This window comes from Scardinius erythrophthalmus, assembly GCF_964197995.2.
Source record: "Scardinius erythrophthalmus genome assembly, chromosome: 6".
NCBI lineage: Eukaryota > Metazoa > Chordata > Actinopteri > Cypriniformes > Leuciscidae > Scardinius > Scardinius erythrophthalmus.
The window spans coordinates 23,521,925-23,547,588 of NC_138226.1; the positions used below are offsets into that span (position 1 = coordinate 23,521,925).

The following is a 25,664-nucleotide window of genomic DNA, read 5'->3' on the forward strand; positions in this document are numbered from 1 at the left end:
ACTCACATTAACATCAAAACCTTGTTTTTATTTTTAAATAAATAAAATAAACTGGGTGCGCTTTCAGCTCACTCTGTCTCCGCAAAAATCTTTCTGAAACAAGTCTGTAAAATGAACTGAAACTCAGCTAATACTTATCAGACAACCATGAAACATGTGTCTAAAGAAAGCTTTAAATTTCTACTTTTAAATAAAACAATTCACATTCAAAACAAATATTCTCCTGCAATGTAATCTGTATGAAACTAAAGAGAAGTACAGTTTCTCCCGTCTCATCTAATTAACTGTAATGAGTTCACACCCACTCGCATTCTTGTTGTGTCTCAAATGACACGTTACATTATGTACTAATGCACTATGTACTCAACTGTGTAGTGTATGAATTGTATATGGTTATTTTGTCATTCAACATCAGAGTCTCAAGATGCAACAGTTGAGTGCATGAAGTGTCCAACATTCCACACTTTGTCTTTTCGGTTAATTAAGTACATCATCCGGATATTTAAAATGCATTTTCATTTTCAGTGTGAATTCACTACTCGCACTATGTATACTGCAAAACGGCATAGAATAGTGCATAAGTATGCGATGTGCAAATTTTTTTGTAGCAGCATTTAGTCGACTAGTTATTCAGTGTAAGTTGACTACAAAATGAAAAAGTATAATTTAACTCTTGATGCTTTTGTTGACTAAAACTAAATAAAGTATAATAAAATATAACTTAAATAACTTAACTTAACTTAACTTAAACTTAAAAATAAACTAAGTGGTAACTAATTGAAATAAATAAGTTGAGGTTGAAGTACTAAAACTGAAAACAAAAATGTAAATAAATTAAAGATATATATTATTTAAATATTATAAAAACAAAAACTTAAAACGAAATTAAAAACTAAAAATATACAAATAAAAGCTAATTCTAGTATAATAATAGTGTATCAATTTTACTAATAATAATATTAGGGGTTATGCAATGCTGCACACTGCGTTTTATAACTTTAAAAGCTAGTATGCAGTATAGACTGTATTATTGGATGTTCTGTATCTGAGGTAATCAGGAAATGTATATTAGTTTGCTAGGGATCTGTCAAAGTATTAGCAAAATGTAGCCCCTCCCACAGGACAGATACAATTCTCAGGTATTTTCTCAGTGGCGTGTGACAATTGACATCAGGGACTGTTGTTGTGTAAACCCATTCTACGATTGCAGTACTTTTTCCCAGTAAGATTCTTCAGTCTTACTACTCCTAATGTGCCAACGGTTTGGTTTACACCAGCATCACGCACATATGTTTAAGATGCAGAGCGAGGCAGGGCTCTTTGCTCCACTGGCTCCGTGACCTTACTCTCTCAAGGGGAAAGCCGGCACCCACACGACCCTTCAGCATGCATTTGGGAATCAACTTATCATCCTGAGCACTCGTTTAGTTTCCCTGGTGTATGCTTCACTGTGTTTATTACACTGAATGGTAGGCCGTTAGAGAGCAAACACAGAGACGTTTGAGCAATAGCCCGTGACTTTCCGCTGAAATTTTTCTTTAAATCCATTTGAATTTAAAAGTGTAGTTTTTGAAATTTTGTAGCAACCCTCCAGCCTCATGAAGAACTTCAACACAGAGGTGGTTTCCCAGCTATACCGAGTTAAAAAGGTGCGATTGCTTAACGCATCCTGGTGGATATTTGTTCTAATATAGAGTTGTATCCAAAAAAACATTTCATAAACATAATCAAACACGGCCCTGCTGTTGATGTTTACTTCATTATTGACTTTTCAGAACAGCCTTGATGGAGTCCCGGAGTGTCTCTGTCATCATCTGTCTCTGAATACAGGTTCTCCAGTCTCTCTCAGCTAGGACGCATTGGAGCGTTTGATCGGAAGATAAGTTTTGCACAAAGATTGAAAAGGGGCGAGAGAGAGAGTGAGAGACCTCCTCTCTAAACTAACTTACATCTGCTCTGTTTGTAGTCCAAAACTTTGAAGAGAATTAGCAGTTTTGAGCTGTGTGAACTTTTATCAGATTTTGTATTATGAGTAATATAAGGTCTGTTCAATTTACTTGAAGAGACTTTTACATTTTGTTCTAAAATATAAATTCTAAAGTCAGTGTGTTTAAAAAAAAAAAAAAAAATCCACTTAGCAAAAGTTTCTACAACAGGACTACAACTACCATAAGGATGTCAGTTTATATGCTTGACAAATATAACAAACTTTGTAGTTTGGGTTTAAAATTCATGTTTAAGGTATGAATGTGTGTAATTTATGTTCAAGAAAAAAACATGAAACTGGAAAGACTCTTTAAAGAGAAAGATGAAAATTAACTCCAAACCTGAATTACTTTTTGCTAATTTTACTATTGTGTGTGTGTGTGTGTGTGTGTGTGTGTGTGTGTGTGTGTGTGTGTGTGTGTGTGTGTGTGTGTAATACAGTAAAAAGATGTTTTAAGAAATGTCTCAGTGTTTTGTTTTGTTTTTGTCCGTACAATGAAAGTCATTGGGGTCCAGTGTTGTTTTCATTGTATGGACAATGACATTCTTTAAAATCTTATTTTATGTTTCACAGAAAAAATAAAGTCATGCAGGTTTGGAACGGCAGAATGTTCACCTTGAACCATCCCTTTAAATAGCTTATTTTTCATATTTATCCCTTGAAATACCTTATTAAAATACCATGAAGGTAAAATACCTTATTAATAGGCATGAAAACTTATACTGCGTTATGTGTTATTTATATAACTTCTTTTATCAACGTCACAATATCAGATTAACGGGCATTAATCAATTAGGGGAAGTATTTATTTTAGGTCCTGTAACTTGTCATTTAATATGTTTCACCTTTTAAAAGAATACCTTAACAATATTAACTTACCTTCATTTTAAATAGACCTGCAGTGTTCATTTTTAAGTACAATTATACCATGCAATAAATTCAAATGAGCAACAATGCTGTTTAAAATAATTTTAGATGGAGTATAGCATGTCAAGCCACCGAACTTCCCTAAAGTATTTCAATGCAGCCCCTATGCTTCATAAACAATGTAGGACATTAATTTCCTCTGCTTTATCTTTATATCTGTTTGTGCTAGTTTTCTAAATGTTAAATACTTCTGGCTAAATGTTGCGAGCTGACATTTGGAGAAACGGGTTGCGTGGAGAAAATTCTCTGAAAGAAATGGAGACTGGAGTGGGGTAATGATGTGTGAAAACATCATGCAACTGACTGAATGCATTATTGAGAGACATTAAATCATGTCTCCAGAAGTGCCTGTTTAATATGTATAAGGCAAAAAGCGCCTTCTTACCGCGTGAACGTGAGGAACAACAGAGTGGCTCAGTATAAATACAATAAATTTAATATTTTTTGCAAGGATGGCTTCGTTCACACGGTGAAAACAAACACTACACATTCCTCTTGGTCTGAAACAAGTTGGATGCTTGCTCTGTATGCTCAGGGAGTTCGAGAAGGTCTGCGTCTGGCAGTAAAAATGTTGATGTTTATCTCGTCTCATAGGACAGGTTGTGTCTGCTTTAAAGCCTTTTAATTCATATTTAATATGTAGGCCTGCTCTGTGTGCTTACCTCAGCACCCACATCTGGAGTTCCTCACAGCATCATGGGAACAGACTGTGGTGCCACAGCTACACCCCTTAATTTCTGCCTCGCGGCTCATAAGACTTCACACAGTCTCTTGCTTTTCCCTTCACCCACTTGTATTTTTTGACTCTTTCTCCTAAACTCTACCTTCTCATATTTCAGATTTGGTACTGTTAAATCAGCTCCTTTACATTGAGATTTGGATTTTGTTGGAAAATACAAAAACTTTTATCTTAGTGAGGAGGCGGGGTTGACCCTGTTGCTATGTATGACACAATCTTTTGAAGACTGTGATTGGTTGGTTGTCCAAGAAGAAAAAAAAAGTGATTTTAAGTATAGGGTCTATTCTAAGCCTCCACTTTGAACTTACATGCGTAATTTTTCCTATTTGATCGTTCTCTCACACACACACACACACACATTATATATGTGTATATAAATCCTTTTTTTATTTACCATGCTGTTGATTTCCTAAAAGGTATTTGATTGCTTAGAATGATACAAATTGTTCCACTCTTTCCAGTTACACTGATTGCTGGCATGTCTATTTAAGCGGTGGTTTGAATGTTGGTTTTAATGTATCAAACATGGAATTTTCCCAGTTGCCAAATATTGTAATGTAGTGATTACTTTCATTTCAGGCGCTATGGCATTTCTGCGCTGTGTCGGAGATATTAGCGTGTCTCTAAAAAGATCAGTCACAAACATGATCCCTGCACGATCTAATCTATACCGTCTTATTAACTCACTGTCATCCATTGTCTGCAACACAGTTCTTCTCCCTCTTCGTCTTTCTGCCATTTTCTCCTCTGCTAAAGAAACTCGTAAGCCTCTTAAAAGTCCTCGTCCGTGCTCCTAACAATTTTGACCTTAAGACCTCTTTTAAGGGTTAAGATGCTTTCTGAATGACTTTTTTCTTTACTATGAGTTTTTCTTTAATTTTAAGAGTAAACATTTCTAAGAATTTTCTTAGAATTTTGTCACTAGGAGCTACTCTTTGCATTAAGATTCTTTATGAATATGGAGATTTCTGTCCCTCCATTGACAGCTACCACTTTGACGATTCAAAAAGTTAATAAAGAGATAGTAAAAGTAAACTATTCCATATAATTTGAGCTGTTTAGTCCACATTTTCTGAAGAGACTCGATCACTTTATATGATAAACAGATTGAGTTTAGCCTTTTATTCACATATAAACATTCATCAACCAATGAGGTTCATTCTCATGTGTTACGCAGCACGTTTGAGCTTCAGCAAAAACCAATGAGGTTTGTTCCGGTTGAGCTTCTGTTTATGTTCGCTGATCAATGTTTAAATGTAAGCCTACATTCAATCAGTTCAATACATTCATTTTTAATTAACTTTTTGAAGCATCAAAGTGTCAGTTGTGTAGCTGTCAATGGAGGGGACAGAAAGCTCTCAGATTTCATTTAAAGGAAATCTTCATTTGTGTTCCGAAGATGAACGAAAGTCTTACGGCTTTGGAACGTTATGAGGGTGAGTAAGTTCAGGTTGTTCTCTAGTATTATTCATTCATGGTGACAGAGAGAGAACTAGTGGGATTGTTTGCTGAGGTATGGAAGAGGTGGATAATTAATAAAACTGGCTCTGAATGCTAATGATAGTACATATTCCCGGCGCATAGACTCCAATGATTCATAGTGACCAGTGATGCTGTTTTTCTTGCTGCCTTCTCGCATTAAACACTGCGTAAATTAAAGAACTCAAGTATGTGTTATCCTATAATTGCTTATCATGCTGATTTATTTCATTTTACAAAAAAAAAACAAGTCTTCGATTTGAAGTAATATTTGAATAATTCATGTAGGAAGGTATTAAGTTGTGTTTCTCCCAGAGACAAGGAAGATGTCAACAACATGTAGGCGATATTGTGTGTGTGTGTGTGTGTGTGTGTGGGCTGCAGGGTGTTTCTGGGGGCAGGAATTGGCAGTGTTTATAGCCGGAGGTCTGGTGTGTGTGTGTGTGTGTGTGTGTGTGTGGCTATGGCCTGAGGAAAGGTGTTTGGCACTGCTGTCAGGCTCTGGTGTGATAGCCGCCATTGATCGCTGTGTTCTTTCTGAGATAGTTTATTATGGCATTGTTTTATGGAATATTATAGTATTATTTATTATGATAAAATGATTAATTTTGATGAAATTGCATTTTCCATTTCATAATTAAACAAATCTGTCTGTCTGTAGAATTGACAAGAAAAAAAAATGTCTCATGCTTTCTCTCCAGAGTAACTTCCATTTTATCTAGAATGATAAAACTGCATAGCACACTCGTTTTAAATACTTTAAATATTAATGTATCCACATAAACTCCTACACTGGACAGTTGCTCATTCCACCCCTTCCTCCTCACGGATTCCTGTCGTAGATCCGTGTACATTAGATGTGGGTTGTGAAGGCAGTTTATGTGATTCAGTTTCTGAGGAGGATGCCAGCACTAACGGCATGAAGGTGGACGTATGAAGTTTCCGAGAGTAGGTTGTTTCAGGCGTTGCTCTGTGTTCGTTAAGCTGTCCCTCTGTTCCACTTCTGCCACTTAATGAAACGGCACCGGCAGGTTGATCCAAAGCTTTGTGGTGTCGATATTCATCTTTCCTTATTGCTCACGCTTTTGCTTGAATTTGAATTTCTGTCTTCAAGTGCAATAGAGGGAAACTCCTCTAGCTGTGATTTCATCAGAAATCCATAACGACGACGACTCCACACACAAACACTCTGTGTGCAGCATCTCAGCAGGGGCTGCATTGTGATTTTCTCCTGTTTGAGCTCAACTTTCTAAATCTTTTAACATTTTAAAACTAGATTCGGCATTTAAATCTGAATATGATGGGTTGTTTTTCCTCCCATGATTGCGTTTGTGCTTTTATGGTCGAATGTGAAATGCAATAAGAAAACACATGTTCATTTATGACGATCTCGAGGGACGCTGCCTAACCTTCCAACGTTGTGACACAATCTAATCTGTGTGTGGTAATGCCAGTGGATGTGTCCTAATGGGACCATTGCCACTCCAGATTAATGAAGCAGTCAGATGTTGAATATGAAAATTTTTTCATTAGTTTCTCAGCAGAAAACGGGATGAGAAATGAAACCGAAACAGGATTTAGAGTTGCCCTACATAGAATATGGAACCAAAAGTGTTCACCTACACACAACCAAATATAAAGCACATGCTGTTTGCACATGCTTTCATCACAGAAAACAGACAAATTGCCACTGTCAGAGCTGTGGTGGGTGTGTATGCTGACATATTAGCTCGGTTTCAAATCCAAACCCGGTGAGCTGCCTACCTAGACAGCATTTTAAGGCATCATGCTGTTACAGCATTAGTATTCTTCCTTGAAATATGTCTTCTTGGCCGTGTTCTAAGACAGCATCGCCTGCAGAGTGAGAAGAGAATCCCGCAATGCATTGCACTGAAGTCAAATATCCTTGTTTTTCATTTGGTACTGCAATATATTGATACAAAGCTCCATCTCATTAAAGCTGCAGTCCGTAGTTTTTCCTCTTTGTCGCCATCTCTATTCGAAATCTGCAATTGCAGTTATTCGCGGAATTATCATCTTTACGTGCGTTGTGCCCCGGCACGGCACAGCGCGGATGAATCCAATGTTTTGAGGAGAATGTGCGGCTGTCAGTCACCGTGCCGGTGTGGATACTGTCATTCGCAATCACAGATTCTACTTTTTGGAAGTATGACCAACATAAGAATTTTCATCAGAAAATGTCGTCTGATCAAGTAAGTAACATCCACTTTTGTTCTGACCAACTAAGGGGAAAAAAGCATTGCAGTAAATCACGCTGATTAAATCTAACGATCGCCTATCATATCACATCAAACCATGCAAATTATACTTTCTCAAATTGTTGCGTGACTATAATGCCCTTCCGATATGTGTCCTTGTTTTCGCATGTGCCCGGTTGCAGTCTCTTTTTTTTCTCTGAAGTCTGAAGTCTTTCACGTTTTACAACAGGTGAATCTCCAGTTGTCACTGGTGATTGTCGTTTGAACCTTTCTGGATCCGCCATCAAATTGATGAGTTTAACTATATCAAGTGCTGTGAGAAAAGGCTATAAATCTCCATCTCCAACATCCTCACACGCAATATAGCCTACTAGCCGAGACTCCTTCTTTATGAGTACAGTTGTGACGTAATGACGCAAAGACATGCTTGAATTTCCCGCGGAAATCCACCAGTACCACTGGAATTAAAAACATTATTACAAGATTACCGTTTTGAATCGAGCTAAGGCACGCAGATAGTTTTCAACTCTGGCTGGTTATGTACTTGCTCAAAAAATTATTTTGGGTAATTTTTAACCCAAAAAAGCTACGGACTGCAGCTTTAAATATTTGTGCGTGTTTTTTTTTGCACTAATCAGCACATCATGTTAGTGTAGCAATGTGCTAACAAACATTTCAACTAGAAATATTAGGTGGCACAACTGTTTTCAACATTAATTATAATAAGAAATGTTGGTTTTATTTTGCAGTACATGCACTTATACTGTACTGAGTGCTGAGTATTTTAAGGTAACTACTATGGCCTAAGGTTAAGTTTAAGATTAGGTTCAGGTTTAATTTATAGTAAGGACATAATCAAGGACAGGACTGTAAAATAAAGTGCTTCCAAAATGTTCATTGAGCAGCAAATCAGCATATTAGAATGATTTCTGAAAGATCATGTGACACTTAAGAAAATGACTGTTGATGTTTAGCTGGGTTTTATCATGATGCATTCAAACGTACGTACACAATTAGTTAGCCTAACAGTCTTTAAAGTCGGCATGAAATCAAATTTGACAAATCTTTTTATATGTAATATTGTAGTGTTTATTATAAATGATTTATCTGTGCACTTTATTATTTTTTTAAAATTCATGTACCCTTATAAATCTTTAATCAAATACCCTTCCCTCCCCCCTCAAAACGACCTCTCTTCTCTTTCGGTCACGTGCCATGGCGAAAGGGTGCGGCCAGAGCCGATGAGGGTGCGGCTATCGTGTGTCTGTCTCGTTTTGAGTCAAGTCAAGTTATCAGTCAAGTTCACCCTCGAGAGCATCTCGACGTGTCCGAATGGTAGGCTATCTATCTTATCTAAATCTAGTTATTTACTTATCGGACACGTCGAGATGCTCTCGATGGTGAACTTGACTGATAACTTGACTTGACTCATCTTGGTTCGCAGGAGGCTCATATAAATATGGGCTGATTCCTGCCTGAAAATTTAGCTGCTCGTCCTCGTTCTCATCGCCGGGCTCCTCAATAAAAAAATCCTTCATGGGAGGGTAACGGTGGGGAGTCCGGTGGAGAGAAATCCCAGAAATCCTCCACAACTGAATGTAAACTGGCATTCAAATCTGCCTCCATTTTGTTTGCAACGCCCAACCTCCAACGATCCAATCAATTCCCCAAGGACGAAATCAAGCCCCGCCCTACATTTTTTTCTAATTTCAGAAACCGTCTCACTCGGATATACGTCACAACAAGGAAAAAATGACAATCTCAACTTCCGTTTCATGCCGACTTTAAAGTCACCATGAAGTCAAAATTGACAATTCTAATCTCTAATCAAAATAACTTCCCCTCCCTCTTGCACTGACATCTCTACTCTTCTCTTCTCACATTGACATGACATCACATTGATAGCAAACCACAACCCTTCTAACCATCCAATCAATTCACAACGGACAAAATCAAGTGCTGTCCTACATTTCTTCTTGTGCCGTTTCACTCGGATATACATCACAACAGGGAAGAAAAGACGAACGCAACTTCCATCTCATGCCGACTTGAACGCACTGACAAACCTGCTTTTGTTGTAGGTGAAAGAGGTGGTGCTTCATCTGCTGAGCATTACTTTCTGTTAGCCTACATCTCACTGTGTTACTTGCTTCCCTCCATTAATCAGCCATGACTGGATCCAGTCTTACAGGAATGTGTCACCAGACCTGAGGTGGTAGTCAGCTCAAAGCTCTCTCCTCCAGTCAAATCCTTACCTTCAGTGATGTGTGAGAATACTTTATGGCTCAGTCATCAGATTTTAAACAGCTTCCTCTTGTCTTAGATGCGAGGAAGCACTGTGGAGTGCTTGCAAGCGCGTTATCTCTCTGTTTGAAGTTGAGATGAGTATTATTAGCTTGAAAACAAATCAAAGCGTTATAATTAACAAACAATCAATATTAGTTTCCTTCCCCTCTCTCTCTCTCAAGTTCTTGTGCCCTGTTCTGTTGAAACTTTCTCATTAATACAGTGCTGTCCCAGTGGCCCCTGTTAAAGTTTCAAGTGTCCTTTACATTAATGGGTCCTGGCACTGACGGATCAATGCTCTCCCACACCTGTCGTACCCAGTGGACACCAGTCATCCTGCCCACTGATGGCTCTCACCATGCCTGTACATGGCATCTAAATTGTCATGGAGAACCGCTATCTCTTTGACCCATGGATGGATCTCTGCTGTCCATCTTCATTAGGAGCATAGTCTTCCAACATGCACCACAATCTCCCTCCAGGGCATAAAGGATTTATCAGCCTCTCTCTTTCCTTTCCCACACACATTCTCTGTTTCTCCTTTCACGACACCCTGTAGCTTTATGCTCTCTTACTCTCTCCCACCCACTGTCTGCTTTGCTCCTCTTTGTCCATCCTTACTAAACCAAACTAGTGCACCTGAGCAAGTGTGAACAGCAGGTGTTTTCATATCTCCCAGAAACCTGAGAGGGGAACAACTCCCGAGATCCAGCATAGAAATCTGTGAACCTTATTGGCTGCATGACGACACTTTCTGGGGCAAATTTCACTGTAGAATGATGTGACCTACAGCGGCGGTTCTCTGATTCTGGTATATAGTTTCTTAGCCTGCATGCATAGTCATCTGGAATGTGGGATGTTGTGTAGCCGTGCTGATCAGTGTGTGTGCACCACACTTTTATTCAAAATTGGTAAAAGGAGAGCAGCAAGCAAATGAAGGCTAAAAGGTGAGATATTATTTTGTTTGCCCTCTTAGTAGAATCTAGATGCTCTTTTGCTTTAAAAGTGGCTTCTGACTCAGAAACAACAAGGCAGATGAGAGAGGTTTTAAGATCAAATTTCTTTATTTAGTACTAATTAGTCTGAATTAAATTACAAAGTATGTATGAAGAGTTCAGATGCAAAAGCCTCTAAGTGCCATCTGAAATGTTCTTCTAGAATGATTTTTATCAAGCTTGTATATTTAAGTTCAGTAATTTTACTTAAATGGCAATTAAAATTACCTATTAAATGTCATTTAAGTGAAATTACTGAACTTAAATATACGAGCTTGATAAAAATGATCATTCTAGAAGAAAATTTCTGATGGCACTTAGAGGCTTTTGCATCTGAACTCTTCGTATATTAACACATGCAATAGGTTGTAGGTGTTTTTAATGTTATTTACAAATAAATATGGTTCAAAAGTTTGCAGTCAATAAGATTTTTTTTTCTCATGCTCATCAAGGCTGCATTTATTTGTATACTGTAAAAACAGTAATATTATGAAATATTAATTATTTAAAATAACTTTTCTATTTTAATATATTTTCGAATGTAATTTATTCTTGTGATGGCAAAGCTGGATTTCCTGCATCATTACTCCAGTCTTCACTTCAGTGTCAAATGATCTTTTAGAAATCATTCTCATATGCTAATTGCCGCTCAAGAAACTTTTATTATCAATGTTGAAAGCAGTGCTGATTAATATTTGTGTGAAAAACGTGATGCTTTTTTTTTCAGGATTCTTTAATAAGTTCAAAAGAACAGCATTTATTTGGAATAGAAATCGTTTTTAACATTATACGTGACTTATAATTATACGTCACTTTTGGTCCATTTAATGCACCATTTGCTGAATAAAAGTATTCATTTCTTTAAAAGCTTATTGACTGCAAAATGTCCATACAAGGATAGTAATAACAGATTTGTTTTTTCTTTTTCTTTTTTTATAAAGTTTTCTGTGATGGGTAGGTTACGGTTAGGGGTTAGGATGTACATTCTGTACAGTATGAAAATCATTGTCTATGTAAAGTCCCCTTAAAAAATGGAAACCTAACATACGTGTTTGTGTGTATTTAGATTCTGCTCTTGGTTCCTTCCATATAGATGTGCAAAAGGGCCAATTAAGAGACTGATTAGGGTCATACAGTACCAGTTTTTCTAATATACATACAGGAATATTGATATTCATTAAAATATGGCATTATGCCGCTCACAGTCCTTAATCTTGCTTCTAGAGTTATGTCAGTTTCATTGAGTTAGTTGGCAGTACTTGGATGTCCTGCTTTGATCAAAGATGGTTCTTGGCCCGAGAAGCACTGATCTGCAGTATTCTCCTGACAGTATTCCAGGAGTCTTTATGTAGAGCACCTTATATTTCTTGCAGAGCCAGAAACCACCAACTCTTTGCTCCTAATTCAATCACTAGAGCTTTGTGTGCTCCCTTATTTTCCATCCCAGTGCCCAAGCAATAGACCTTACTCCATGACATTCACTGACACAATGGAAGATTGATGAAGCACATTTGTTTCTGAAGCATTCATATTCAAAACCATTTCATAGGGTTTGGTAATTAATTAGCTCTGAAATGATGTTCAAGGTCAAAATATAGGGTACTGTCTCTCACCAGATTCACACAGCACCCCTTCAGCACACACACACACACCTGCACTGTGGTTTAAAACCTTGTGAAGTGCCTACATAGACAGGCTAATGTGGGAAATTGGCATAATTCTAAAGCAGCACTGCAGGTATAAATTTCAAAGGTTCCACAATACACTGTGACTTCAATGACAAAAATCCATCCAAATGGTGGACGAATAAAGAGATAAGTTGGTTATTTTTTATATTTTTGCTATTTGTATGAAGTATAAAGTTGCTACCTATGTAGAGTGTTCCAAATTTGTCACTTTTTAGGCTCTATTTCAGAATGCTGCCTATGTAGAACAGTAGACAGCAAGGCATCTCCTCCTGCCTTGTTTAGAAATCTAAACTAATGGTGCTACTGTCATTTTGCATATTTAAAAAAATGATTTCTCAAACCTTTTTGGACCACTTGAAAAACACATTCAACTCTCAAAAATATGTCCTTATTCATCACCAGCACTTCTTAAATATGTCTCTAATAATAACTCATCTTTAGCAACTCTCCCTTTCTATATCCATAAACACTTCATAGCATTTTAAATCAAAGTCTCTGAGGATATCACACATCTTTTTCAAAAATGTCTCCTCGCTCACTGAGCTCGCTAATGTCACTGGACTTCTTCACTCTTCAGAGCCTGCAATGTTTCCATTCCATTTTACTTTTTGGATGAGTTGTTTTTGCTGATTATCATACAGTGCATCTGACTGTAAAACGACAGAAAGGCCTGTGGGTAACATGACCGGAGCATTAACCAGATGCTATTTAGCCTTAATCCTCGCCAGACACTCGCTCCGGCCAAAAGAAAACATTGAATTTAGTTGAATGCTCTCTCAGTGCATAAAAACACATGTCAATATGCCTTCTCTTGTAGACCTGAACTTATGCTTTCTGGGCTGGTTTTTGCTGTGTCACAGACCCGAACCCATGCATATGTAGTATGTTAAGGGAGGGGGGGACTCGTCTCAGTAGAAGTTTAAGGATTAATGGAGGGAGGATATGCCCAGGAAACATCGAGGACTCATCTGTGGACTCCCTGCCCGAGCACAGATTCACATAATTACAATATAGCCCTAATTGCATTGCAGAAGACGGCTGGAAATCCTTCTGCAACACAAAGGAATCAGAGATGTATCAGCCTCATTAGCATAGATATTAGGCTTCCATTATGTTTTTGTAGCATACGGAGGGCAGCAGTGCTCAAGCCCCATTCTTCACTGTGCAAGGCAGATCTGCTTAAACTGCTCTCCTGAGGGAAGACAACCTCCCTCCCACCCCTCTAAAAACACACACACAATCGGTTTCCCTGGTATTAAGCACATATCAGAACATTAATATGACACATTGCAGGCTCTGGTGCTTGGATTAACAGTAAATGGAAGAGCAGTCAAGTTTGGACGTGACTCTAAGCTGGCCTTCAATGTGCTGCATAAAAAAGAAACACTATTTTTTTTTTTTGATGCGTTTCACTGTCAGTCACTCTACTCAGTCCATAATTTCTCTTTTCCTCTCACAACTCTGTTCAGTTATCCACCTCATATATGTTCAAAGTGAGCAGCTCTTCCACCTCTTTGCGATTTGAACAATCACCTCTTAATATTTCTGCGCCGTTTACTCATTCTCTGATCCATTTTTTTTTTTTTTTTTATGTTGTGCTTTTTTCCTGTTCTTCTCTTCCTCTCAGGCACTCCTCTGCCTCCTCTTTCCATCTCTGATGATTATCCACCTCCACTTGTCATTGCTCCACTCAAAGCCACTTTACATCCGCAAGGCAGCAAATGGATCCCCCTCTCCCTCCCTTTAAAAAAAGAGAGTGCTCCAAAAAGACTTTTATGTTTACAGGTACATCTCAACCATTTCTCAGTCTCCACTCGTGCTCGGGCAAATAGACGTGCGCGTGGAACTCATAAATATGCATGAACGGGGATATTAGTATGTTGTAAGTGATTGACAGTCGTAAGAACTCTTCATCTGTCAGTGGGGGTTGAAATTAGCAGCTACCGATTAACTGTTCATCCCTAATGACTGCTCATGATTTTAAGTCATCAACAGAACTCTTGAAACATCGCTGTTTTAATAAAGAAATAAGACTTTCTTTGTAGCATAGAACTCTTTCTCTTCACATAAATGTTAGTTTTAGTGTTTTTCATACTGTTAAATGATATGGTCTTGTCAGAGAAATCAAGGAGAGAGCCACATTCTCAGTGTGCATTATGTATTTGGTCCGCCGTGCATCAGTAATCAACATTATATTGTGTGATTTGTTGTTTCCCTTGATTATGATTCCTGTGTAAGTTAGGCCACCACTGTGCAGCATTAATACGTGTTTTTATGCACTTACATAACACCTGTGGTTTGCTGTTCAGTCTAACACAGTTTGTACCTACTCTATCCTTCAATAGCTGCCTTTTTGCAAAGCCTGCATTACATTTGACATATTCACAGAACAATCTGTGCTCAGATCAGATTGAAATCTGTAAGCTGCCAAACATAGAATGCTTTAGAAGAAAGTGCAGAGTGGAAGGTGTTACACCCAGTCAGGAACAGCCTAAGATTTGGTAAGCATTGCCATTTTGTCCTCATTAATTCCTCTTTACCTCACTGTGACTGAGTGGGCCTGGTTTATTGCATTTGCAATAAATTTCAGCTCCCGACAAAGTTCTGGCTGTGCCATTTAGTGTGACATTAGTGCCGTTTGACTGCTCCTACGAGCTGTCAATGGAACGTACATTCTGACTTTTACCCCAGATCTCACTGGGATCAAAATGTACAGAATTTAGTTTCAATATATGCTTTTTTGGACCTGCAAGGACATTTTGATTGCTCAGTGTTTTCATAGTTCAACCAACTTTTATTTTATTTTATTCTACATGATAAAAAATGTCAGTGCGTTACAAAAGTGGACGTCACCACAATAAATGTTTTCTTAAATTAATGAATAATATGTCTTTCTTGATGGGAAGGCTGCATTATCTTTGGAGATTGCGTCATCAGTAAATAAACCAAATAAAAGCATCTTTATCTCGGCAGCGCAGCGTGTTTGTAATTAACTGGGGCTAACAAATTGGACACACGCAGGAGGAGGGAGCGCAGCTCGCTGTCTTCTTAGAAAATCACAAATGCACTCTAAACATTTTCCCTGTTTGCTTTTTCCGCTGCCAACCTCCCCCTCCGCACCTCCTCGCCCTCCGTCTGAGAGCCGTCACAAACTGCCTGTAATCAAGCTCTGAGCTCTTTAAAATGTGCTGCTTGATTTGCTTCATTTCTGCAGTCTTACTCTCCCATCTTTCTTTTCTTCCTCCTCTCTTGATTTTCATACATTTATTGATTTTCCTAATTCGATTTACAACAGAAAAGAAATGGCTTGCATTTTTGTCTAGAACACATATCTTGTTTAATTAAATTGTTTAATCATGCCTGATGGAGTCGGAGAGGATCCTGTCAGATTTTAATTGGGCGCTTTCCTTCAATAGGACACATGTAGAAGGCCCTCTGAAGGCTTCAGACCTAGTAAGGGTAACCCTAAAAGCAAGTGAATGATGGCAAACCCACGCAAGATTATTCATAACTATGGCTAATTTGAGTGGGGAGATAATCGTATCTGCAGCAACTCTTTGGAGAAAATGAAAGAATAGCTGCTCCTGTGGGACGGAAAGTACAAAGACCAATGGACCTCATTTCGATCTTGTCAAAGGCTCCCTTCTCTGCTCATTTTCTTTATTAGAAAATTGAATGGGGAAAGAGAGAGAACAGAGCATCAGTGCACTTATGCTGAAAGAAAAGCATGACCAGGAGTGAGCTTGAAACAGAGATGGCAAATGTTTCCAATCATGTTTGCTGTATTGCTTTTCTGTTGCCCAGGAGACTAAACTGCAGCTCAAATGCGAGCAGCCTTGCATAACTTTTCTCCGATTTCAAAGCCTCAGTAAATAACCTTATGTAAATCTGAGAAATATTGTATGATTGTATTTAATTGTGCCCGAGAGCCTGAATCAAGCATCAGTATTATTCAAGTCACCTTACAATACAGATTGTTTCAAAGCAGCTTTACAGTGATAACAGAAAAATTATGCATTTCGGCTGTTGTTCATAAGAAGTCAGTTCCGTTGTAAAGAGCATCAATTATTAACTTAGTTTATTTCATCTATAAAGCAGTTCTGCAAAAATAAAATAAAAAATTATTTCATCATCCAGCTCAGTTCAGTTCTTATACAACAGCATCAGTAGGCAGATCAATAATGTTGAATATTAAATGTCCCCAACTAAGCAAGCCAGAGGCTACAGTGGCAAGGAAACCAAACTATGGAGAAAAAAACCTTGGGAAAAACAGGATCGTCTGGGGGCCAGTTCTCCTCTGGCCAATGAATGAAAAAAAAGTGCTTTATGATTCAGGATCACAAGTCAGATTGGAATCGGTAGCATTCAAATTTCCTTTTGCTTGAAAATTGAATTCATCATGTCGGCTGGGTTTTGAAATTAAAATGTTGATAATGTCGTTGTAATCCTAGTTATCGGTTAGTTCTATTTCAAAAGGCAAAAGTTTCAAGTTGTTATGGTATCCTGTCATCTTTGTCTAGGCGCGTTTCTTTCATAAATGTGTCAGATAACGGTTTGGCCATTTTTGTAATAACATAAAAAGGGTGCTGCTGCTAGTTGGAATCTGGATATTGGTGCGAAGAAGAACATAACATTACTACTGGCGTGATGTAACTGAAGAGACGAATTAGCATATTATTGTTACTATTAGAGTTCAATTAGTGCTGTCAGTCGATTAAAGTTACAGAAAAAAAAACTTTACAGAATTCACAGAGCTTGTTTTAATTTTAGACGAGCTGCGATACCGAACAGGACCACATGGAGACGCCAAAAACTCCTAAATCAACCGCCTTGACTTGACTGCACAAACCAACAATTACTAAACACAGCAACGTACACATGACAGATCAAACATTATCCTGAGTGTGTCTGGAAACAACACAATTAAACTGAAATATGTCTGTACGTAAATGCAGCGTACAATCAATGATCGAGAACACACAACGCACATACAGGGTTTGTTGTTTGAGCATCAATATAAAAGAATCTCACATGCTTCCTGTACGAAACCAAATGCTCTTCAGATGCAATCACTGAATATTACAGAGCTCGTGTTTTAAAGCAAAGACACTGAAATGAATGATTCACCAAAAATACAATGTGAGTCTCTATTCTCTCTGATATATCTGATGTAATCAGCCTAGCCTCAGTGAAAACTTTCCCAGAATTTGACGGATTAAAATGGTCTTGATCACAAACAGAGGAGCAGAATCATTATATTAATGGGCGCTCCTCTTTTGACATCATGGACCATCATCATCCAATGACTTGCTGTGTTTAGAACACAAGCTTTAGACATGGTCACGCTGAGGGCATTCTCCATAGCATCATTATCAGACACAGCATTGAAGTTCCACTTTGAAAGGGAACTTGTAAAAGATTCATCTCACCACACAACTGCCATTAACCCTTTCGCACGTATGATCACACACGCATGATTAGAACGGTCAGTGCATCGCATGATCAACTGCTAAATTAAAATGTGCTTTCGGGCGTTGGCTGACGCTGAGCCAGATACAAGCGCTCAGAGCTGTCATATATCACAGCTTTTCAGTGTTTTCAACCACATAATGTTTATTTTAGGTTTCAGATATATAAATTCACATAAGTACTAAAAAAACAATACATTTAGAGTTTGTAAAATACACATTGATGTCTATGGAAGAAGCAATAATAATCCTTTCCATTATAATTAGACACGTTTTATTCATATCAGATACACATTGTGTAAGTAACTTTAAAGTTTACTCTATTCTTCTCCCAGTTCACCGGCCACTTACTTTCATGTATTTCGGGAGAAGTGGATGAATTAATGTGTTGTAAATCCAACAGATTCGATTGTCTGTACTGTGGCACAAACTAACATGCGCATAAAGCTTAACTAACGTGATCATTATAAAGGTGTTTAAACAACAAAACACATCCACTTGCATATATTTGATGATCGGAATAATAGATATTTCATGACAAAGCTAACAAATTTGTATATATTTTGAATAAAAAAGGAAAAATTATGAAAAAGGAGCAATGACGCATCACCATGGAAACCATAAAGTGACATGTTCTAAATAAAGGTCGCCTTGAAAAACTCCCACTGGGGGGGTCAGCCAGAATATTTTAAATTTACGTGTGAAAGGTTAAGGATCTTATAAAATCTCTTGGTAAGTCTAGTTTTCTTTTCTGACGTATTTCCTATGGAAACAGGAAGCTTGTGTGCAATGTATTGAAGAGCTTGATGTTATTGAGCTCAACATAACAATGTAAATAAATGTAACGTCAAGTTCATGAAAAAAGGACAGGAAATAATGCAAGACCTCCTACCTAGGGCTTCTGTACAGATGAATTTGAATTGCATATACACTCACCTAAAGGATTATTAGGAACACCTGTTCAATTTCTCATTAATGCAATTATCTAATCAACCAATCACATGGCAGTTGCTTCAATACATTTAGGGGTGTGGTCCTGGTCAAGACAATCTCCTGAACTCCAAACTGAATGTCAGAATGGGAAAGAAAGGTGATTTAAGCAATTTTGAGCGTGGCATGGTTGTTGGTACCAGACGGGGCGGTCTGAGTATTTCACAATCTGCTCAGTTACTGGGATTTTCACGCACAACCATTTCTAGGGTTTACAAAGAATGGTGTGAAAAGGGAAAAACATCCAGTATGCGGCAGTCCTGTGGGCGAAAATGCCTTGTTGATGCTAGAGGTCAGAGGAGAATGGGCCGACTGATTCAAGCTGATAGAAGAGCAACTTTGACTGAAATAACCACTCGTTACAACCGAGGTATGCAGCAAAGCATTTGTGAAGCCACAACACGCACAACCTTGAGGCGGATGGGCTACAACAGCAGAAGACCCCACCGGGTACCACTCATCTCCACTACAAATAGGAAAAAGAGGCTACAGTTTGCACGAGCTCACCAAAATTGGAGAGTTGAAGACTGGAAAAATGTTGCCTGGTCTGATGAGTCTCGATTTCTATTTAGACATTCAGATGGTAGAGTCAGAATTTGGCGTAAACAGAATGAGAACATGGATCCATCATGCCTTGTTCCCACTGTGCAGGCTGGTGGTGGTGGTGTAATGGTGTGGGGGATGTTTTCTTGGCACACTTTAGGCCCCTTAGTGCAAATTGGGCATAGTTTAAATGCCACGACCTACCTGAGCATTGTTTCTGACCATGTCCATCCCTTTATGACCACCATGTACCCATCCTCTGATGGCTACTTCCAGCAGGATAATGCACCATGTCACAAAGCTCGAATCATTTCAAATTGGTTTCTTGAACATGACAATGAGTTCACTGTACTAAAATGGCCCCCACAGTCACCAGATCTCAACCCAATAGAGCATCTTTGGGATGTGGTGGAACGGGAGCTTCGTGCCCTGGATGTGCATCCCACAAATCTCCATCAACTGCAAGATGCTATCCTATCAATATGGGCCAACATTTCTAAAGAATGCTTTCAGCACCTTGTTGAATCAATGCCACGTAGAATTAAGGCAGTTCTGAAGGCGAAAGGGTGTCAAACACAGTATTAGTATGGTGTTCCTAATAATCTTTAGGTGAGTGTATCTGCTAAAAGTGAAATATCAACATTGACGAGTACACTAGCACATAGATGGCTTCAAATCTAACCTACATGAACTAAAAGCCACATAACTCGAATTTTGATTTCATGGGGTCTTTAATCCCTGACATCTCTTTTTCACCCTTTGTTTTCTGTCGAAACCAGAGAAATTAGAAAGAAAACTAAGAAATCTGTTGTGTGGCAATCCCATCCAATGGTGGTTCTGCTTTAGAGGATTGAGGAGTCATTCTCCTGCAATTAGCTGCTTGCTCTGGAGTCTTCTGTAGAGATTCCCTATGGAACGACTGCCAGCGCTTTGAGAGCATCTTTAGTGTGCACCCAACCAGTAATGCCACACAAGATGACATTTTGCACTTACAGGAGAAATGCCTGTTAGCTGTGACAAAAACTAATGTTAATGTTCATTGTTGTCGATCTGAATTAATTTCAGCCCCATTGCAGTTTCTGAACGTACTCTTTATAAGTACCCTAAACACTGCAGTTCAATGAAAATAGACTGGTGTATAAAAGTGTGGGGTTAGTTGGATTTTTTTATGTTTTTGACTCGCTTTGAAAACCGTGCTAACCAAAGCTGCATTTATTGAATAAGAAATACAGCAAAAACAGTAATAGCCTACTGTGAAATATTATTACAATTTAAATTGTAATAATAATAGCAAAATGTAATTTATTCCTGTAATGTCAAAGGAAACTGAATTTTCAGCATCATTACTCCAGTCTTTAGTGTCACATGATCCTTCAGAAATTATTATTTTATGCTGATTTGCTGCTCAAGAAACATTTCTTATTATTATCAATGTTGAAAATAGTTGTGTTGCTATATATTTTTGTGGATAATGATTCAGAATTCTTTGTTGAATAGAAAGATAAAAAAACAGCATTTATTTGAAATAGACATCTTTTATAGATGTCTACTGTCACTTTTGATCAATTTAATGCATCCATACTGAAAAGTATTTCTTTAAAAAAATCGTACTGACCCCACACTTTTGAACAGTAGTGTATATTCACATGCCTTACATGTACGTGTGTGTGTGTACGTGTCAGGGGAAAAAAAATCCTCATGTTGGTGAATAAAACATTTTTTAACGTTAAAAGGTGACTTTGAATCTGTGATTTCTTTTCAACATGCAAACAAGCAACTGATCTAATGTGACTACCATAAACAACTGAGGGGGTACTGACACTTTCATTCTTGTCAGTATTGTTGGAGTCTTGAACTGTGGGGAGATATTAACTATGACAGCCCTGCAAGAGTGAACACAACTCATTTTGCTGTGTGACATTTTAATTTAAGAAGCTTGGTCTGAAATCAGATGCGATGACAACAGTATGTCAGCACACAGCGATTATACTGCAAACTCCTCAACGTGTCACATCAAATACAATTATGATCATTAATGAGCGTTTTTGGAGTATGTTTATACTTGGCTTTTAAGAATATGGAACAATTCCTTATTAGTTTGCGGTTTCATTTTTTTTTTTCGTCTTAAACCTTAGGAATTGAAAAGGGGGGAGGGAAAGTGTTAAATCGGTGAGATTTGACATTACACAATTGAGGAGCTTTGCTGCAGGGATTGAGTTTAGGCCTACTGGTTAGAAGCATGAGTGTGTTCATGCCGCTGTTATTCCGGAGAAGGTCCAGGCTTAGGGATGAATCAGGGGACTTTGCTGGAAGTGCAGAAATGCGTGATGGGGATTACTGGAGCCAAAGTGTCAGTGGAAAATTGGATTTTTTGCAAAGAGCCATTAACACAGGAAAAAAAATGGACTGTGAAGTTTCACAGATGCTCATTAATTTGTGGTATTACTAAATGCAAAAGAAACAATCATATGAAGTCCCAACAATTTATTATTTTCTTGATAAAAGGCGCCGTGTGTGTTGAGGGAAAATGGAAGGAGTGATTCAGTGGCATATGTTTAATGTGTTTGAAAGTGTGCCTGAGCCATTTGCATGTTCCTATGCCAAATAGCAGGGATTCACATAGGACATCTGCTCTCTTTACTTTTAAGCGCTTCTCTGTTGCACAGATCTACATTTGTAAGTGTGTGAGGCCTAGTATTTGCCGGTGTGAAAGTGTGTCTCCCATCTTCATTGTGTCTTCCTGAGCTCTTCTGGTGCTCATAAATCCACTCATGGTGTGAAATAGCTGATGGCGGTCACACCTGTAGAAATCCAATATGTAGCCCAGGATCCCGCAGCCTTTCTCTTGTTTCTGACATCTTATTTCTGCCACATGTAACACGAGTGATACCAGCATCCCCTCGGCAACAGCATGCGTATTTCCATCCGGATAAAAGGCCTATTCACATCAGAATAGAAACAATAGATTCCCATGCACCTACCCTTGTGAAAAAGAATGCAAGTGGATATTCAACACAATTTTTAACAAGGATACTCCCATCAGACCAAGTGTATTTTTGTTGTTGTTGTTGATATGCATTGTCTAAATACGCCGTAAATCTCAGTATTCACTGTTCTAACTGTTCCCCTTTTTTGCTTTCTCCTCCTTTAGTGAGTAAACTGAAGGTACACAAGTCCAACCAGAGTCTGCAGTTTCTGGAGGACAGTCGGGTGCGTGTCAACTGCTCCGTCACGTCTCAAACCAGCCCGGATTCCCAGCATGCCGTGCTGTGGTACGCCCGGAAGGCTGAGGCCGGAGAGCCGGATGAGCTGCTGTTGAAGATCAAACACTCTGGAGCATTTGAGTACGGAGCGTACGCTGAGGAGGAACGTCTCCGCAGCCGTGTGCAGTCAGAGACGCTCTCTCCTCGGCTATACGGCCTCACACTGCATCGTGCCGAGACCAGCGACTCTGGAACATACTACTGCCTTGTGGAGGAGTGGCTCACGGACCCTGATGGAGCCTGGTACCGCCTGGCACAAGACTTCTCCGGCTTTACACATGTGGTGGTGAGACAGCCAGGTAAGAAGGTGGTTGCTTGTGAAATTGATGTGTATATTTCTATGTAGGGCTGTCACTTTTGTGAAAAAATCCTGTTCGATTTTTGAGACATAAGTGTTCATTGAATCGATTGTAAAATCGATTATCCATGTCTAAAGACGTTTCCATTTTAAACGCCAAATATGGGGAAATATGGATTCGCTGCGGGCGTATCGTGACGAGCTGGTCGCGCTCCGAGAGAAGGCTGTTAAAATCGATTCCCTATTTTCGTTTTCGAAACTTGCGTTGGTTGGTCTGATCGATTGTACAATCGATTTTCAAACATAAAGAGACAGCCCTATTTCTATGTCAAATTTCTGTGAAAAATATATTTACATTTTTTTTCTAAAAATGTAAATGTATTTTTCTGTGTCCCACGGTTTGTTTGCAACCTTGTTACTCCATGATTTTACTAAAAAATGTGACATCTCCCAAGAAATTACATGATTTGGACTTTTTTTGGGTGTGTGTGCAAGTTCATCTATTCAACACTGTTACCCAAAGAAACAATATAAAATAAATCCTTTTTCCTTCAATTTATGGGAAATTTATCTGGAAAATGTATCACGGTTTCCACAAAAATATTAAGCTGCACAACTGTTTTCAACATTGATGATAATAATTTAAAAAAATGTTTCTTGAGCAGTAAATCAGTATATTAGAATGTTTTCTGAAGGATCATGTGACACTGAAGACTGGAGTAATGCTGCTGAAAATTCAGCTTTGCTATCACAGGAATAAAATACATTTGAATTTTTTTTTATAATTGTAATAATATTTTGCAATATTACCATTTTTATACTGTATTTATCATCAAATAAATGTAACCTTGAGCATGAGAGACTTCTTTCAAAAAAAAAAAAATAATGGTAGTGTGTTTCCAATTTTGGTGTGGTTTTATTTATCTTTTTTCATTTATTTAATTTATAAATTTCTCCATTTACTTTTTAGCTCGTTTTTTGCAAGAAAATGACAAAATTGCACAAATAATGGTTTTAAATTTTAATTTAGTGACAGGGAACTGCTTAAAATGAACAAAAGCAAACAGCTCTCCTGAGATTGGCGATCAACATTTCCTAAAGATTTCACTGAAAAAAATATTCTGTCCTTTTTTGTATCCTGTTCATGGAAAGTGTCGGGCTGTATTTACAGTGGCACCCAACTAGCAGAGCTGGCCTTTATTCCTACAGCAGCCTTTGAGATTTAGTTGTAGGTGTTGCCATCCCATGGGCTTATCAGGCCATCTGGCATGAGAGGATCGGAAAGAGCAGCATGAAAACATTCTCCCCCTGAGACCGCCATGGAGCGCAGCCATCCTGAGCTCGTGCCTGCCCGAGCTGAATCATTCATCAGCATGTGTGCATTTATGAGAAGAAGACATAAAGAGAGACGGGGGCTTTGTACGTGTGACTCCTCAAATGCAAACGTACAGGGTATCAGCCCCTTAGGGAGCCCCCCCACATGGGCCACAGACCTTAGCACTCACGAGGGGGAGTCAGAACCTCATAACAGACACAATCAGTGCCGGAGCCCAGAGGCTTTACTTATGACGGCCATCTGATCGGCACACAGCTGCTGCTCCTCTATTCACCCTGCGCAGCTGCCCATGAAGACCCCTAATGCAAACTGCCTCGGCTATTCATCTATTCACCCCCCTCTTTGCTGATAATGTCCACTTTTTCCAGTGACATCATGACCTAGCTTCTGTATGCAGGACTAGCATGGTTCAGGGGACTTTGTCTGCGAGGTTTGCACTACTCTGAGGCCACCTGTGCTCTTTGGCAGCACTGTATCAAAGCTTTGAGAAGCAGGGAAGACAGATCTCATCTCCACACAACACACTCTTCAACATTACTGCCCTACACATGGGCCGTCGGCTTACCGCTGTTGCACAGACACGTTTTGTTGTGTAGTTTGTCCTCGGGTCGGTTAAGCAAGTTGCTTTAGGAGCACAGGTGGCCAAGACATCTGCTCCTCTGAAACTCATCAAGGTCAAGAAAAGTGTGTTTTGGCACACTTTCTGTTGCTTTTTGCTGGTCAGATAACTTCAAAATATAATAAATTATTCTAAATAAATAATGCAAATCTCAAATTCACATGAATATACTGATTATTATGGAAGTCCTTATTTTGCATAGTTGTTTTATTCTTCCGCATGAATGCGTCTCCCTTAGCATACAGCTTCTAATCTTAGTCGAGCTGTCTTTTATGAATTTCGTGTTTTATATTTCTTTCTATTTTCTCATCTCATATATTCACAGTATATATCTCTGTAATGTATCTAAATATGTGCTTGAAAATTCCAGTCTTATTTCCCTGGGGATGCAAGTGTGAGTGTCAAATCACCTCCCTGCTGCATGATTGCCTGAAATAGCATCCATATAAATGTATTTACAAATAGATAGTTGATGAAAGGTTCACCACCTCCTAATCTGCCATCTTCAAAGTCAAATTGCAGTGCTTTTACATGAGCAGAAGATAAGAGGAGCCCATTAAATTCTGCCGGAAAATGCGGTCTTATTTTTAGCCTGAACTCAGCTCAGACCCTGCTGAAGTATCTTACGACTTCTTGCGCAAAATGTGATGATTCTCACCTTCAGTTGAGAGTCACATATTGAACAGCTAGTTCCACATCTCTGGATGCGTGATGCCCTGCTAGAGAATAAAGATCATTTTAGGGTGTGTATGTACTTTTAGAACTTTTCTAGAGTTGGTTCTCTCATTATTTTTTCATCCTCATGTCATTTCAAACCTATATGACTT

The 25,664-nt window shown here is 38.6% G+C and overlaps 1 protein-coding gene across 2 annotated transcripts in view; it reads left to right on the plus strand.

Annotated features, from left to right (window-relative positions):
• The window catches only part of igsf3 (immunoglobulin superfamily, member 3), a 164,907-nt gene that overhangs the window by 133,848 nt on the left and 5,395 nt on the right, over positions 1-25,664 (plus strand). For both annotated transcript variants that reach the window (XM_081369291.1, XM_081369292.1), the window contains exon 7: positions 22,473-22,883. In XM_081369291.1, coding sequence (XP_081225417.1) covers positions 22,473-22,883 — 411 coding nt within the window. The remainder of the gene's footprint in view (positions 1-22,472; positions 22,884-25,664) is intronic.